This window comes from Pelmatolapia mariae, linkage group LG22 (genome assembly GCF_036321145.2).
Source record: "Pelmatolapia mariae isolate MD_Pm_ZW linkage group LG22, Pm_UMD_F_2, whole genome shotgun sequence".
In the NCBI taxonomy this organism is placed as follows: domain Eukaryota; kingdom Metazoa; phylum Chordata; class Actinopteri; order Cichliformes; family Cichlidae; genus Pelmatolapia; species Pelmatolapia mariae.
This window is the reverse complement of record NC_086245.2, coordinates 9,596,250-9,613,773: the sequence shown is the minus strand read 5'-3', so window position 1 is coordinate 9,613,773 and position 17,524 is coordinate 9,596,250. Positions and strand designations below refer to the sequence as shown.

Here is a 17,524-nt window from a genome sequence, read left to right as displayed (position 1 = left end):
ATATGAGTACCAGCATTAGTGTCGACACTATCCATATTTGTATTGATCCGCCCACCTCTCTCCCCAAAATACAGCATATCACTAGGGTTTGGATAGCTCAGTAGCCATAAAAACTAAATGTTTAAATTCAGTGTCGGAGATTTCAGACTGTTACAGGCCCTAAAATTATCCTGGACAAACATTTGTGGAATCAGAACTGCCAACAATCCAACAAACTGACATTTCAGATCTTTCTGCTTCTTTTGGCGTCTTCAGAGCACAAAATGTTTAGCTTGGTCCCATCAGGTCACTACAGATGTTCATCTAAAAGTATGTGTGAAGTTGTATGGAATCAAAAAGGTGGAGAAATAAACAGACAACAACAGCAGCCAGTAAAGTTCAGGTCAATTTATTGAATTTCTTATTAGGCCCTGAATATGCGTTTCCATGTTACAACAATTGAGGACAGAGTTGCTGGAATATACCTTGTGCCTCTTTAATGCATTTTGTAGGCAAAGAAACCCAAAAGCATTTTTAAAAAGTAACAATGGAAGAACGACATGTTTTTAAATGTCATCCAATCAAAACCATTTCACTGAAAACAAAAATGGGTGAAATTATGGGACAGAGGGAGGAAACATGGAATCTTGTTTTATACCAGTTCAAGTCCAATCTAGTCATGGTTTTAGGGAAACAGGGCCAAAAAAAAGTACCAGTAAGTACAAGGAAGGGGAACAATTCAACAAAAGGATAATTTAAACCAACATTTATCTGCCAATTTAGATCATAAACACCCACTTCTACTCATGCGACTTTGTCTTCATCTACTTTTAATTTTACCGCCACTGTTCTGCATCGAAGCTGCAGGGGGACTGCTGCTCAGCTTACAACAAATCTGCTGAGTGTGTCATTAAAATCTGGCAAAAACCTCCAGCAGCAGTGGTCGAGTCTATTTTAGTGCAGCAAATCCACGGTAGAAATATTAGCGGCATTTAAGCCTTTAACACTAATAGTCCACATTAAGATGTTAACTTTTGTTTTACACCAGCAGGGAAAAAAAGAAATTCCATTATAGTATCCAAGTCCTCACCCTTTCTCTGATTTTAACTTTGAATATGTTTCTGATAATATCCCTGCCTCCCGCCCCCTGTCAGCACTCCATTTAAAGAGTGCAAACACTCACATACAAAGACTTTATGACGACAACAAAAACCAACATTCATGACCACATTCAGCATAACTTCCTCTGTGACAGGTTAAGCTCGACAAAACAACAACATGGACTTAATGCTGTAGTTTCTATCGGTTACGACGGCTCTTTTTTTCCCTCCCATTTCAAAACATCCCACTGAGTCGAAATGAGGCCGCGCTCGTTACTTTAGAGTATAAGTATGTTACAACTGACTGCGCAAACAGCAAATATATAGCTAAGAAACAGCTGGCAGATTCATTTCATCTCATCCCTAAAGTAAAAATCCAACCACTTCACAAAGATCTCGGGTGTTCAGCTAAATATCTAATTTTCTGTGTCACAGAGGAGTTTATGGACTGACTGTCAGGGAAGTGAGTAGGAACACAAACCACTGAAGGAAAAAAAAAAATAAAACAAAAAGAAAATCTCATTAGAAATTATTTTTTGTGTCCACAAACATCAACTTCTGGAGCAAGCGGGAGATGGAAAAAAATAAAAGGAAAAAAAAACAAAGAAAAAACAAAAAACACATCCCTGACAACTGTAAACACCCACATCGATACTTAAGACATCGTACTTGACCAACAAAACACAGTCTGCACGATAAGCTCGCGTACACGCAGCCTCGAGCTACAACAACAGGTCAGTTTGATTCTTTTAAAATCATGCATGAGTAACAAATTTGGCTCCAAATCAACTGAACCTGTTGGATTTATCCACAGAGAAAGCTGTTCGGATGAGGCTGCATGTAAACACGATGACTCCTTATCAACTGCACACACAGTCTTTAAAACACACACACACACACACACACACACACACACACACACACACACACACCCCAGATCAATCAACTCGCACACACACACACACACACACACACATCCTAGATCAATCAACTCACATGCACACACAGACACACACACGCACACACACAGATATCCCAGATCAGTCAACACACACTCGCTCATACGACATTCAACTTTTTTGGTTTTGCTTCAATGTAAATCCTGAAAATCTATTTCAAGGAAAACAAAAGGAAACAATACAAGTCTACTTCCTCTTCCACCAATGAAGCAAAGCATTTTCATTTTTTCTTTTTCCTTTTATAACTGTAAACAACGAGTGTAAACAATGAATCATTTACCATTTTCTTTCCTCAAAATGATTCAGAATACCTCGTATAAAGATTGCCCTACTGGGGGGAAAAAAATAAAATAAAATAAAAATCACGGCACTTTGATCTTCCATCACACAAACGTTGAACAGGTTCAAGGAGATCACAGTGCTTCATCACTTTCCACAAACTCTTGTTTGTTTGTTGTAACTCTCTGGCACTCAAAACATAAACAAGTTTTGTTTTTTTTCCCCCCAACTTCTGGGGGAGAAAAAAAAAAAATACAAATAAAACAAAATCAATGCTTTTTGACTATGCTTTAAGTCCCAGAGAGATAATTCAAGATGCTCGGTAAGCATCTGATAAAACACTTGGCTTCTGCAAAACTCACCCCAAAAACGTTACCCAGTGCTAAAGCCTCACCCTGTCCCCACCCCCCAAACTGCTTAGAGCAACAAAAATAAATCTTAAAAAGCAAAATTTCTCTTTTTAATAATTAGTGATGATCTGTGAGGGGGCGAAAAAAAAAAAAAAAAAAAAATCAGCTGCCTGTTCAAAGATGCTACAAGTTTGCTTAAAAGAAATCTACCCCTCACAAAAATTGTCACTTTAAAAAAATAATAAAAAAAAATAATAATGTGCACGCTGTGGAGAGAAAAAAAAATGTTGCTGCACGAGAGAAAAAAAAAAAATTAGTTGTTTCCAATTGACTTTATATGTGGTCTCTTAAAGACTGAGCGGGTTTCATTCCTCTGTGGTTCATGAAACCAGCTCACATCCAGTTTATATTTCATTAAAGCAAAGCCTGAAGCGGAGCCTCTACTGCAGCAGCAACGTGAAGAGCTTGGCATTAAACCACTGGGCTGCACAGCTATTATTCTATTATTGGCAACTAATACATTCACTGACGTTAATTTTGTCATGAGGGCTTAAAAACATATTTCCACCGTGTGTTTCCTCGATTAAAAAACAAAACAAAAAACAAAAAACAGAAGCTGTGTGGGGAAAGAAAAAGTTAAAAGTGTTGTTTTGCACCAATCGTGGACATTGCTGAAGCTCATTTATCAGCCGTTTTGAATGAGTCTTGAATGCATCATCCTTTTCAGGAAAAGAGAACATATTTTCATCCAGCAGCTACAGCGACCAATAGATTTACACTATTTACCAGTCAATATATATATATTTTTCTTAACTGTAAAAGAACAACAGCTTTAATTTAATGAAGCTGCTATTCATCTCCTATGCTGCTTGTGTGTATCTGCAGGCCAACATACTCTACGAATCAGTACAGGGGCCGTCTTCTCACATTAGCTCTGCTCATGTTTTATTCATGGTGGAAGGGAAAAACAGTCACGTAGTATTTAAATAAAGCTGCCCTTTTTTTTTTTTTATTGCAACGTTCACATTAAAACTAAACGTTCACATTCAGGATGGTTTTGAGCCATGTTTCTGCACACCTCTCAGCGGGAGAGCAGTGTGTGTGAGTTGTCCTTTTTCCTTTGCATAATGACTAAAGTTTCAATAAACTCGGGTTACTATTGATTCGTCTTTGTGCTCGTACTCTGCTGCGTGACAGTCGGCAGCAGGCTATGAATGGATGAGTGCACACGGGAGTCAAGTAAGGCACTTAAGTGACCACAGCAGTGTGAGTGGACAGAGTGATGGCTGGTGTAAGTGCACCACTTTAAAAAAAAAAAAGAAAACAAAAAACAAAACAAAACAAAAAAACCCAAAATAGACCAACTTTGCTGCTGGAAGTGAAAACTGTCTCCAAAGGCGACGGGTTCAAAACAGCTCATTTCTCCAATTCTAGGAAATGTTAAGCTTTCTCACGGTCCCAGCTTGGTGCAAAGCACACTTTAAACTTTTAAATGTATAAAATAATGAGGCAGCTCTTGTTGAGGAAAAGCTAAAGAAATGCTCCAAAATAAAAACAGTCTTTTGTTTCTTTTTTTGTTTGATTTTTTTTTTTTTTAAAGACATCCATTCCACAGGCTCTGAAAACAAGTGACGAATGTGAAAATGAAGAGTTGCCTGAAGCCTGCGTGCAAGCGCTGATGTCTGTGCAAAAGCCCGGTGTGTCTCAGCGTCCTGAGGAAGAGGACAAAACATGGATTAGGAGCACATCGTCAGTCAAGTTACCAACACAAGGAGCCACACTGCATCTGAAATCATTCACTACTCACTTGAGTGGACTGTATAGTGAGTCCGGCATTCTTTTAGACTGAGTAAGATTATACCCTACATGGCATTTTTCCTCATAGGGGCAAGAATGACTTTGATAAAGCAAGTGAAAGGCCACACATTGATAAAAACTCCAAAAAACAAAGAAACAGAAACACGACAGAGCTGGTAAGGCAAGTTGCTGCAAACTCTTCCATGGATCAGCTGATCCTCGCTCCATGATTTCAGTCATTAAGTGTTTAATTTTTTTTTTTTACACATCCTTTTGTGCAAACAGATTAGTCCATCCTGACAAAGCTACAGCTGTTATGATTTTTGGGAGAGATTTTAGGCCGGATTTTTAATATGCAGCATCAGCATAACCACCTCTGCAAATGACACAAAGTTAAGAGAAGAAAAATTTAATAAACTGTTTTGTGAGCCAATCCCAGGCATGTGTCCCCTACCCTACAGCATTTAATGCATCTCACAATGCCTCAGGAAAAGTAGTGTACAGCTGATGTGCACTGCCCTCCACAGAACACCATCATACGCTGAGCAAACTATTTTTAAGCCAGCTGTGATTAATAAATGTAATTGTGTGCCAGCAAAGACATAACAGAGACAAAGGCGTAAGTAGTCTGACAGCATTTCATTTTGCTGATCTAAATCTTTCACAAATCTATCAATCTTTGGATTTTTTTTTTATATATATAAACCTGTGTTTTTCTCCCGATATTAGAAATCTAGTTCACCGCTTACAGCAGTTTGCTCTGCCCCTCTCTACATGCCTAAAGTTACTTGCCATTTAATTTAGCTCATGCTAAACTATATATTTAAAAAGTTAAGGAAAGCATTTTAAAATGAACTTGTTCACATTTAAAATCATGGTAAATATTGACCAAATATCACCCTGACTTTAATTTTAATCATAGCTGTGAAGCTCAGTACATAGAACTCCCGGGATAGGCAGCAGTGAATGATTTCAGACAACCTCGCTTTTTCTTGGCATCGCACCTGTTTTAGGTGCTGTCCTGTTGGCGCTTCTCCTCGACCTCCTCCACGTCACAATCCCCGCTAGTTGAGTGGTACTCGGCCACATAGAGGCTCTTGTCGATGCTGCTGGGAATGGGCTTAATGTCGGTCACCAACTGGTCTTCAATGGCCTTCAGGTTGAAGCGATCCTCCGATGTGATCAGGTTGATGGCCAAGCCCAGGTGTCCAAACCGCCCTGAGAAACATGAGAATGTGGTTAATATACAATATCCAGTTTAAACTAAAACCAAAGTATGTCATTAATATTGTTGGGGGAAAAATAATCAAATAAAATAGTACAGTAGAGAAACCGTTCCCAAGGGACATCAGAACATCAAAACCATGACATCAGTCACAGTCTGAAGCGCTGTGAGCGTGTCAAACATGAAAAAACAAAAAAAAACAACCCTATGAATTTGGCAACTTGTGTCACATGGCGAGACGTCACAGATGCAGATTGCGAAGTCCAAGCCTGTAGTAAAGCTTTAGTTTTGTGCTTTCTAACTAGCTTGCTTTTTCCTGTTTCATTTCATGTGGAAATTTTGGTTTGTGTTTACTTTCATTTCAGCTAGTTTGCAGATTGAATTCAGTAGTTTCAGTTTAGTTTTTAAAATAGTATCATAACACAGACTAACTGCCATGAACTGAAGGACATTTACTCTGTTAAAAACAGGGCAATTGTTAGCGCGAATAGCAGTTTATGCTCAGCACTGTCATCCTTACAGGCAGTAATGCCAGTTTTTGTAAAGCTATGGACCCCCCCCCCCCCAACACACACACACACAATTTATGAGAGCAGGCCAGTTTCTATATCAATGAGCTGTTCTGCAGAAAATCTGATCTTTTGCTTCATCTCTTTTAGTGGTGAAGTAGTGACTTATTTTACTGTTTAGCAGAAGACTACAAATATACCAGTGACCCACTTTTCAACCGTAACTGTGGCTTTAGGGTTAGCGACAGGATATTTAGACCTCTGATGGTTAAAATGAGAGTTTTAAATGTGACATAAGAAAAACACTTTTCTCTCATTGTGCATCAGGGGTTCAGTATCAATATTTGCTGTGCGCCATGGTTTCTAGCTAAATACAAGCCAGTTATAAACTTTCAAGCATTCTGGAAAACAATTCCATTAAAAAAACAAAAAAACAACAACAACAAAAAAAAAAAAGCAGGTAAGCTTTAATGATTTACATTTACAAAGAAAACAAAACATACCTGATCTTCCAATACGATGGAGGTAAGTCTCTGCGTTCTTCGGGAAGTCGAAGTTAATAACCACGTTTACCGCCTGGATGTCAATTCCTCTGGTGAACAGATCTATTGGAAGGCAACAGAAGATTACAGCAGTGCTACAACATATCCTGGATTAACTCTGAGGCTTTTGTGATGCACAAGTAGATTATCCAGTTAAAACTCACCAGTGCACACCAGATTTCTGCACAGTCCATTTCTGAAGTCGTGGAACACACGGTTTCTGTATTCCTGGAGAAAACAAATGATCGCAAATCATTACTTATCCAACATCAGGATTTGCTTTTCTTCAGCCTGAAGAAAATGTATTCCTCATTGAAATATTCAGGTATTTTAATACCGTGATCAAAGTAATTTTAAGGTTTTAAAACAATCTAACATTAATATTTATATAGATAGAGGATTACGAGCAGGCATATTCTTTTATTTTGCGCCCGTCATTAATTTGAGAGCCCACTAATGTTCTGTTAGCATAAAAACATTGTTCTCACCTGCATCATTTTAGCATGGATGTAGAAGCAGGAGTAGCCCAGCTGAGTGATCTTCTTGGCCAAGAGCTCCACTCTCTGAGTGGAGTTACAGAAGATGATTGACTGGTTGATTTGAAGCTATGATGGTGAGGAGAAAAAAAAAAAAAAGAAAAAAGAAGAAGTTATTCATAGCTCAGAATGAGCCTTTGAGGGCATTTTCATCTGTGGACAGTAAAAGCAATAAGCCTGTGTTTCCTGATCTGATAAAACCTTTTAAAGAAAGGAATTAAAATAAAATAAAATAATAAAATAAAGGTAAAGGGAGTAAAGTTTAAGCAGGAAACACTGGATTAACACGGGCTAACTTATCACTTTGAAAGAAGTGTACTTGTAGTCACAAAGTAACCACAGTTAACAGAGAGTCAGTTACCCTGGAGAAGAGTGTGTTGAGGCAGTGAACTTTCTGCCTCTCTGTGACGTAGGCATAGTACTGAGTAATGCCCTTCAGAGTCAGCTCCTCCATCAGGTTTATCTCATAGGGCTTCTGAAGGTGCTTGGCCTACAGCAAAGACAGAGAGATAACAGTTTACACTGTGCTTTAAAAAAAATGTGTTTTCAGAACTGTAAAAGCTTATAGGACATTTCTGTCATGATCATTTTCTGCTCTTCTTTATGGAGAAATTTCTTTTTGGATGCACTGTCACTGAAACCACCACACAAGTAGTACCTGCTTAGATACTCAGAATTTCAAAAAAGACAGTAAAAGCAATCGTATCCTGTGACTGTAAACTAAATTTGCTTTAGCTGAATCAACCCCGGAAATGTCCACAACAAAGAAAGAAACAGATTTGGGCGCGACAGGAGCGGAGCTCGGTCTGCAGTGTGAGCTAAGTGGCGCCAAGTGGCTCTGAGCCAGCAGGTTGGACAAGCAGCGCAGTAATTAGCCGTCTACTCACCATGAACTTCTGCACACTGATGGGGAAGGTTGCAGAGTAGAGCAGGATCTGTCTGTTCTTGGCCAGGAAACTAATAATATCTTCAATAAGCACCACAAAATCCTGAGACAGCAGCTTATCCGCCTGAAGAGAAACGGAATAATAATTACCACGAAGCAAGCCTCTTTGCTTACCCGATACAACACAATACGATACATAAAATAACAGCTAGTTTCTGAATGACTTTACTCATATTTACCTCATCCATCACCATCATCTGGACTTTATCCACCTTTGCCACTCCCTTCTTTATCAAGTCCAGGATCCTGCCAGGCGTGGCAATGACCACATGCACTGTTGTGAAAACAGAACTATGATTATCATCAAAACTTCCTTTCTACGGGGCATTATGTGACAATATTTAACAACAGATAACACACTGAATTCAGTGTGACAACCTGCATAACCTCTCATGGATAAAAGTACCACAAAGCTAGTTGATATGAATCTTTACCAGTCTCATCCAGACGCATGATGTCATCTCTCAGGTTGGTGCCCCCGGTGGTGGCCATGACTTTGACTCCTCCCAGGTGTTTGCTGAGCTGGATGCAGATCTGGCTCATCTGCAGTGCCAGCTCACGAGTGGGCACCATGACAATGGCTGGAAAATTTAAAAAGAAAAAAAAAGTAGTAGCGATTACAAACATGATAGATGGTACGTGATTTCACAAGCTGTTTTCACACATGAAATTAATCTGGCTTTTTAGTTTTACGGTTGTCTTTTCTGCTAGGCAGCACACAGCAGGACACAGTCCACTCTTTGCTGGGTTCAGTTTAAAAGTGCAGTAGGCAGCACAAAGATGGCCACTTGCTATATTAGCTGTGCCTACAAACATCACAGAGACTTTCCACTTGAGAACTTAAAGGTTAATGGCAGGCTGAGTTGCTTCCCTGTTGGCTCAGTCCTAGAAAAGATCTGGGCTGCAGTGCATGTGTGAAATCTGCTTTGAAGGCAAGGACAAAGCATAGAACCAACAGAACAAACAAGGCTGACGAGACAATGACGATGCATTAGCTTCTCTTTCTATAGCACGTGCTTTGTTTCCTAGACAAACTGAAGGAAATGCCATGTCAGGTAAAATGGAAGCATAGGAAAACAACACAAGTTAAAAAACACCTTAAAGAAGAAGGTAGTTAGAACTGTAGCCAGTAAAGCTTACATTCGGAGTCCAACTATAAAACCAAAGGCAGTGCCTCACCCTGTATGTGGTCCTTTTTCAGGTCTATCCTTTCCAGCAGAGGGATGAGATAGGCTCCACTTTTCCCTGTTCCATTCTTGGCTCGGGCCAGAATGTCCCGTCCAGACAGGGCGATGGGAATGCTCTCCTCCTGCAAGGAACCAACAGGCAAACCGTCTGTCTCATTACACAAACATACTTGCCTTTTTTATTTTATGGACTTTACACACAAATGAGATGTGTGTCTTTGTCTTACATGTTTAAACCATGGCATTTGTGTTTTTAAGGTAGACCATAAAAACAACCCGAATTGTGTCAGCATGTGTAAGCATCTCTCAAATCAAACAAACAAAATAAAATGTATAAAACTGTATGACCGTACAAGTAACCCAGGTTTTTTCCCCTTTACCCACAGTGATAGTTAAAATTAGGTAATGGAGATAAAGCCACTATTGTGCTAGATTCTTGTAATAATTCACTTGTCTTGTCACCAGGCTGTTACATTTTTATGTCAGTTCACATTTATATTTTCTTTTCAGTTAAATTAGATTTAAAGTTTAAGGAAATTATTTGTTTAAAAAGACAAGATTTGTAAAGTTTAATAAATCTGATTTACTTTATAATGATAAATAATCCTGATCTAAAAAGTGAACCACATCAACCGTGCTGAAGATGATGTTTACTTTTAATGTTAATTTTTTCCATGAGTTTTAAAGAGAGTACAAAAGAAACAGGATGAAAACACCTATTCTTTTTTTAAAAAGTCAAATGCTGACGCACAAATCAACTGATATTGGCGTATATACTGTCAAAAATGACTTTTCCCCCAAAAAACACAACAGAATACAGACAAATGTGTTTGTCTAATACAGATATGCCCAGCAGAATGGTTACATGTGTTGAGTTTTCTGTCAACATAAAATTGGAAAGTTAATCAATGGGGTCTATTTGGAAAGAAGATAAATGATAATAAATATTGAGCATACCTGAATAGGGGAAGGTTTCTCCCAACCCATCTCAAAGATGCCCATCAGGAGTTCTCTTTTGAGACAATAATCTTCAAACTCATTCCCCTTTGTGGACGTCACATCCTGCAGTGGTCACAGAAATGGTTAGGACATGAGGAGAAAACTAGTCTGAAGCGAAAACATGATAAGAAACTGAAATCAAATTTTAACTCACTGAGGTTTTGACCCTGTTGTCTTTGGGAGGGAGCTGTAGGCTCTTTTTCCAGTCATCTCCAAACTTAATACCACCCCCGTCCTGAGAGGCTCCTCCTGCTTTCTGGGGAGCACCCAAAGTCTTTCCTTGAGTTGTTGGTGCTGGCTGGACTGCAGCTGGTTTGGTCTGCCCTCTGAGCTGCCCGTTCTGCTTATTCAGTCCCATGACGACCGGGCCCACATTTTCTGTTCTGGCGGTTGCCATTTTCCCTGTTTTTGTCTTCTTTTTTTCTGTCCTTTGAAGTATTAGATTTTTGCGTCTTAGGTTTAATTTTTAAAAATTCTCTTCAGATGTAAAAAAGTTTAATAAAGCATTAACAAACGATATTCTCTCTCTTTTTTTGTTTGAAGTCCAAAGCTGACGACAGAAGTGGATTCGTAGTATTTACATATACACACGTACGTGCAGTTCGGTCCCCTTCAACAACAGAGTGACTGACGTACACAAAACAACAACCAAAAAAAAACCTTTTTACACAAGAGCTCTTCAAAATGAAGAGAAATTTGCATTCATATGCATGAATATACTTGTCCACAATATAGAAAAATTATATGTGAACAAGTATCGAAGCAGTTCAAGTCCTGAAACAGAACAACTAAGGCAATCTGAACTTGGGGATCTTCAATATAATCTTACTTCAATACTTAAATTTCTCTTTGTAAATTGAACAGTATTTCTTATTTCCACTTTTGAGTCCATTAGAGTTGCTCAATATCCCTGTTCTTGACAAAAAAAGGAAAAAGAAAAAGCCCAACTTTGTACAAGTATTTCCCCAAAATTATAGTCCGTAATGCTTTCTGTTTATTTCCACTGTGTGGGTATAAGTCACTCCAAAAAAAATGAATCCTGAAATCAAAAATCACACAAGGGGTAACCGAGTCCAAAGCCCAAAAAGCTTTCCACCCTTGCTGAGTCTTCAGTGTGTGTGGGGGGTGTGAGTTTCCTTTCTCCTCCAGGTGTTTGACCTTCTCTCCTTCGACACCACAGGTCTTCAGCTCAGTCTGAAGTGTGAGAGTTGTGGCCTGATCGCCCGCTGCCTCCTCAGAGTCAAAGCCAACAACTCAGACTCCTCACCTAAAAGAAATAAAAGCACGAGATTTTAAAATTTTAAATGACCATGAACAGCTGACTCTAAGTCCCAGTTATAAGTCGTTTACCTATTTACTCTCTTGATCATCAGTTGCACTGAAGATGACATCATAACCCAAAATAGGTAATGGTAGTTTATGATTACAAAATGAGAAAAAGAAGCAAGATCTCATAAATAAACAATTCAGCATTTTTGGGATGTTTGCATTTAAAGCCATCAGGCTGCTATGTTTAACTTCTTATCAGATTACTTGTAATTTGATTTCTTTGCATAAAAACAGGTAGGACTCACAGTGGCCTCCATAGCTTTAAAGTTGCCCTGTTCCAAAGTAGACCCAAACACTAACAAATATTTTTTGTTCCGTTTTGTTGGTAAATAAATTTACTTTCAGCGCTAGTTATCTGTGACAGCAGAGCTGACAGCGTAGGTGGGGATGTTCCAGATCCTGTTTTAACTTTTCATAATGCCACCAATAAACCACTACTGTTTCAACTGAAAACTACCTCTAACTAAACAAAAGGGAAATTAAAGGATTCACACCATCAAATTTTACAGGAGATTAAAACTCCTGAGTGTCAAAGACATGCCTGATCATCTACATCAGAATTCCCTACAAAATTTGAGATCTGCAGCTTCTCATTTCAACTTATTGAATTGCAGATATGTACCGGGACAGTTATCGCCAACATCCTGCAGTCAGAAACAATTCACAAATCAATCACAAAATACACTAATGTGACATGTAGTCACGTAGCTGGGTTTCAGAGGGATCTGTGGTTATAATGTACGTATGGCATATATCTAACCCTTAAGTTTAATCTGTTCTGTTAAGGGTGTCTCTGAAGAAATGTTACACACACAGTCAGTTGGATTTGGAGTAATGGAGCAGCAGCTACAACGGGCCACACAGAAACCTAGTCTGCCAGTCATTCTCACATACTTGACAACGGTTAAACTCCAAAAGCCCACTGCTGGCCTCAGTAAATAAACACGGTCACCTCGATCCCTGTATAGATATTTGCAAATGTGGGTAAAAGAAGGGTAGTGACATGCTGCAGATGCAAAAATGCACAGGGAAAAAAATCATCATCAAAGCGGACTTTTCTTAGGAATCTGTTGTCTAATATTTATTAATTCTTTATTTAAACTGGCAGCATTCTTACATGATTTCATATTAAATATTGATGCTAAATGCAACATAGTGAAATAATAGTGCTATATTTTTAAGAAGTGAACAGTTAGTAGTAGTTCGTTTATAAGCATATAGATTAATTACAGAATACCTACAGAGTAACTAACTAATGAATATTCAGTATATAGAAACACTGAATATTTCCGTATTAAAACACCATACTCAACAGGCTGTGCCACTTTTATTAAAAAGCTCAAACTGCGTTTTCGGCTTCTTGCAGACCCTTCCCCCTTTAGTTAAAGTTGTTGAGAATCTGCTCTTTTGTTAGTAAAGTTGGCCGACTTCTGCCCTGAACAGTGATAAATAAAAGCGGCAGTTATTTGCAGAAAGCGACACGCTGCTTCAGCACTCCGAGGTTAGAGAGGTGAACCTGCCAGGTGGCAGCCCTCAGATTAACGAAGCCCAAACTGTCAGGATTTTTTTTTTAAATTGACTCTATCCTTTACTCAAGGCTCAAATCAGCTTGAAACAAATCAAACAATCACAGTTTGAATCGATTGCCAAAAGCTGCTCACAGCGTCATAACTTTACCAAGTTTTTTTTCCTCCACCGTTCAGACTTCACATTAGCTTAAACTTAATTTTCACGCAGTTTTCCAAACGCAGTCTGAAATTAATTAACTTTAACACACCAAAACAATTACTATGGATTTGATAAACTTTACTTACCTTCATTTATTGATTAATATCTTACATTAATGCTACCTCTAAGGAGAAACACCAAATACGTTATGCTAACGGAGCTAAAGTTAACGAGCGACTGAGCCGTTAAAACGTTCGTTCGTCTTTTACTTTTTATGATCTTTTAATTTATCATAACGATAACAATGCGATAAAAATGTACTTTGACTGGGTTAATTCTTTTGTAATGTTTCCACTAAAGCTTCATGGAATAGGGCTATCCTCCGGACTAATTTAGCACAAATAACTCCACTCGCTAACGTTAGCTACATGCTAATCTGCTCATAGCAACTCAGATGTTTTTTTACAGAAAGTAAACGCCTCAAAGCTCCGCAAACCTACCTTTATTATTTTATTTTTCTGCAAGGAACACTCACTGCGCGGTCAATCAACTATTTCCTTTACAATAAGCTTCAATCACTGATTTTTTTTCTGGATATAAATCTCTTCTATTGTGTTTCTTCTTCCTTTAAATCAACATGGTCGCCTCTTCTTCGTCTCCTCTTCCTCGTCGTCTCCCTGCTGTTTATCACACGTGAGACTCCATGACGTTGCTGCCACCTGCTGGCACACCTAGTTACTGCTACATAAGATTGATATTTTTAACTATAATTATATTATTCAGATTTTTATTTTTATATTTTATGGCATGATTAAATAAAAGTTTAATATAAAGAAAGCTCTGTAAAGCGATCAATATAGCATTCTCATTGTGTACTTTATCTAATCAGCCACAGAGTTTTCTTCTCAGTCATAAACGCACCTTTTTGTGACTTTTATACAAAGTCACAAAAAGTGCCTAATTACCTGAAACACAGCTCACAGTTGTTTTAGATCTTTGCCCACACATTCTTTGCTCAAGGTTACAATCACCTACCGATCGTGATGGAGGTTAAATGAGTTCAAATATGCCCTCTTACTGCTCTGACTCCTTAACATTGTAAACCTGTTTCCCATAATGTTTGGTACAGAGATGAATGGTAAATAAAAGCAGAATGCAATGATTTTCAAAACATGTAAAAGTAAGCTTCCTAGCTCAGGCAACATTGCTGGCAGCTAACACTGAGGGAGCAACAGCTACATTCTTGCTAAAAACAAAAATCTAACCTACATCCCTGAGAGGGTCTATAATAGAGGGTTAATTTGAGGATGGGTACCTAGTAGAGATGAAGTATATCAGGATTAGGTTAAGCCAAGATATGGAGGACCTACCCCAACTCAATTTTGACCCAGTCCTACTAAAAATAAAAACAAATATAGAAAAATGGAGCAAATTAAAAATCTCATTGTGGTGCAAAATAAATATTGTAAAAATGATTATAGCTCCCCAATTCAACTACGTAGTAATCATGTTACCAGTTGTGATACTGCCCATTTTCTTCAAACAGAATGAAAACTTAATTAAGCAGTTTCTGTGGGATGGGAAAAGGGCAAGAATCAAGCTAAGTAAATTATATGGCCCTAGAGAGAAGGGCGGCTTAAGTTTACCCGATCCAAGACTATATTCAATCTCATTTGAGGTGGCAAAATTGGTTAATTACTGGGGAAAAAATCAAGCTGGACAGGAACGGCTGAGTATAGAGTCTGAGATTTATACCCATTTTGACCCTAAATGTATGCTGTCTCAAAGCCGCACTTCAACGAACGCAATTTTGCTTCACTCTAGCCAGGTATGGCTTAATATAGAATTCTTAAAATATCACCTCATGTGCAGTTTTACTCATCTCTTTGGAACAATCCAGCTATTTGTATAAGAAAAAAAATGGTGTTTTGGAAATTGTGGCAGTCTTGTGGCATAAATGTTATTAGTGACTTATTTAAAGATGGGGAATTTATGTCCTATATAGATCTTGTCCAAACATACAAATTGGAAGGGAAGGAAAATCTTTGGAGATATTTGCAAATTAGACACTGTGTGACGTCGAAGTTCAGAAGAGGACATGGAAATCTTGTTCTAAATTTTATAAATATGCCTTGGGAGCGCCACACAGCATAATGCTTTTATAGGTTGGTAAATGATAATAGAAGTGGGGAGTGTTCGAATATTAAAACTTTGTGGCAGAAAGATTTAAATGCACCAATTCCAAACAAAAAATGGATGGGAATCCCAGAAAATGGGATTTATGTTAAGGAGGCGGGGAGCAAATGCATACAATATAAAATTCTGCATAGATATTATCATACTCCAACAAGATTACACAGCATGAAGCTTATGCCTAACAATCTCTGTTGGAAATGCAAAATTGAGGTGTGGACTTTCCTACATTGTTTTTGGGAATGTTCCCTTAAAGCTCCTTTTTGGAAGGAAGTCGTCACACTTTTAAAAGGTTGTTCAGGATCAGAAGTGCCCTTAACTCCTGAATTGTGTTTGTTAGGAGACTGTTCTCATATTCCAAGAATTCATAATAATATTTTTACGGTTGTTATGGTTGGACTGGTAACTGCATCGAGGATTATCCTTAGGCACTGGAAGACTACAGAACGTCCTGAGCTGAAAGACAGGATCAGAGCAATGGCAGAGACTGCTTCCTATGAGTCCATGCTGAATAAACTTAAAAATGATACAAAAGACAAAGATAAAATTTGGGACTACTTTTGGAGCTATCTGAAGCACACAGGAAATCACGACCGTAATACCATAATCTGAAGGATTATTAACTGTGACTACCGGCCCATATGCTACTTTACTGTCATTTTTAGTTGCCCGTTTCTGTGTTTCTTCTTTCAGAACCTACTGTAAGTTAGTTTCTCTTTCCTTTCTTAGACTTTTAAGGAGAGGGATGCACACCAGCAGTTTTCTTGGTTTCTCCCCCCCCCCCCCCTTCTTATACAGGTTTAAGTATATGTTTTCAAAAAACTTGCAAAATCAATAAAACTTAATAATTAAAACTTAAAAATATGAGGATGAGAGAACCATGTTACATTTCCTCAGATTCACAGGTTATTCTGATAAGCTAAGGCGATGCACATTGTGACCTCTGGGTTCAGAATGTGTTTCACTTTTGTTGTCAGTAAAACCTGCCATGCAAGCTTATGTAAAACAATAACACTAGAAAACACAGAGAACAGTACAAAGACCACATATTAAATGTTAATACTGATAGGTCTTATTGTTTTCTATATGGACAATAACTCGGGTATAATTTTTTTTTTTTTTTTAAAGACTGGAAACGTTGACGCAGATAGATAAAGACACAGGCATATCCAAGATGCCAGCATCTACAGTCACAGTGTTTGAATCACACAGTGACTGCTGACTCCTGTTTCTCAGACTTATTGGTGCTCTTGGTGACAATGGTATCCTAGATGCTTATTAAAGTCTAATAGCTGGCTCAACAGGTTTGATCCCAGTGACGTCGCTGCTGATGGTGTAACTGTATCGCCATGTGAGGCAGACAATGGAAACAGGAATTATAAACTGCTCCTGGACATTTTTGTAGTTGATGTGACACATCAAACACACCTCTACGCCCTCACTCCTCAAGGACAATGAGGCAAACGTAGAAAGAGTGGACACACAAAGTCCTTTTTTAATAGAGCTGGTTGGTTGGGTTTAAATCAGTTTTGACTTATTTATAGCACTGATGACTCTGCCATCATTGATCAGCGTTTCCTTCAGAGTATTGCCAGCTGCTGTTGAGCAGCCAGGAAATGGACTGAGGTCTGCACTTGTAGCAGACAAACATCTTTATCTTAACATTAAAGCTGAGAGCAGCTATTTAGCTGACAGAGAGTCCGATTAGAGGACGCAGACAGATAAAGGGGAGAAAAAACTGCAAGAACGAAGCAAATGACTGGCAACAGAGCAATCCGTATGAAGGCTGTGATCCTAAAGTTGCAGTTGCACACACTTGAAAATTTGAAAACCAGAAAAGCCATCAGTGTGTTAAAAACTAAAGTGTTTATTTCACCATTTACTGCTACCAACATAAACATTTAATTTAAATAAATCAAAAGCAAG

General features: G+C 38.4%; 1 protein-coding gene across 1 annotated transcript; it reads right to left on the bottom strand.

The window, feature by feature from the left end:
- Positions 1-372: 372 nt before the first annotated feature.
- Positions 373-14,060, bottom strand: LOC135932825 (probable ATP-dependent RNA helicase ddx6). The gene is made up of 13 exons (XM_065470509.1): positions 13,906-14,060; positions 10,563-11,675; positions 10,367-10,471; positions 9,402-9,531; positions 8,657-8,803; positions 8,402-8,496; positions 8,164-8,286; positions 7,638-7,766; positions 7,229-7,345; positions 6,905-6,968; positions 6,702-6,803; positions 5,469-5,682; positions 373-4,379 (listed from the first exon to the last, which is right to left on the bottom strand). Exons 2-12 carry the CDS (start codon positions 10,803-10,805, stop codon positions 5,474-5,476), a joined length of 1,464 nt encoding a protein of 487 aa, XP_065326581.1. The 5' UTR covers positions 10,806-11,675; positions 13,906-14,060; the 3' UTR covers positions 373-4,379; positions 5,469-5,473.
- Positions 14,061-17,524: the final 3,464 nt, after the last annotated feature.

Excerpts from the sequence above, each read along its gene's own strand:
- LOC135932825 (XM_065470509.1), bottom strand. The coding sequence starts at position 10,805 with ATGGCAACCGCCAGAACAGAAAATGTGGGCCCGGTCGTCATGGGACTG. Across the intron at positions 10,472-10,562 it reads ACAACAGGGTCAAAACCTCA|GATGTGACGTCCACAAAGGG; the intron begins GTGAGTTAAAAT and ends TGACCACTGCAG. Across the intron at positions 7,767-8,163 it reads TCAGTGTGCAGAAGTTCATG|GCCAAGCACCTTCAGAAGCC; the intron begins GTGAGTAGACGG and ends TCTTTGCTGTAG.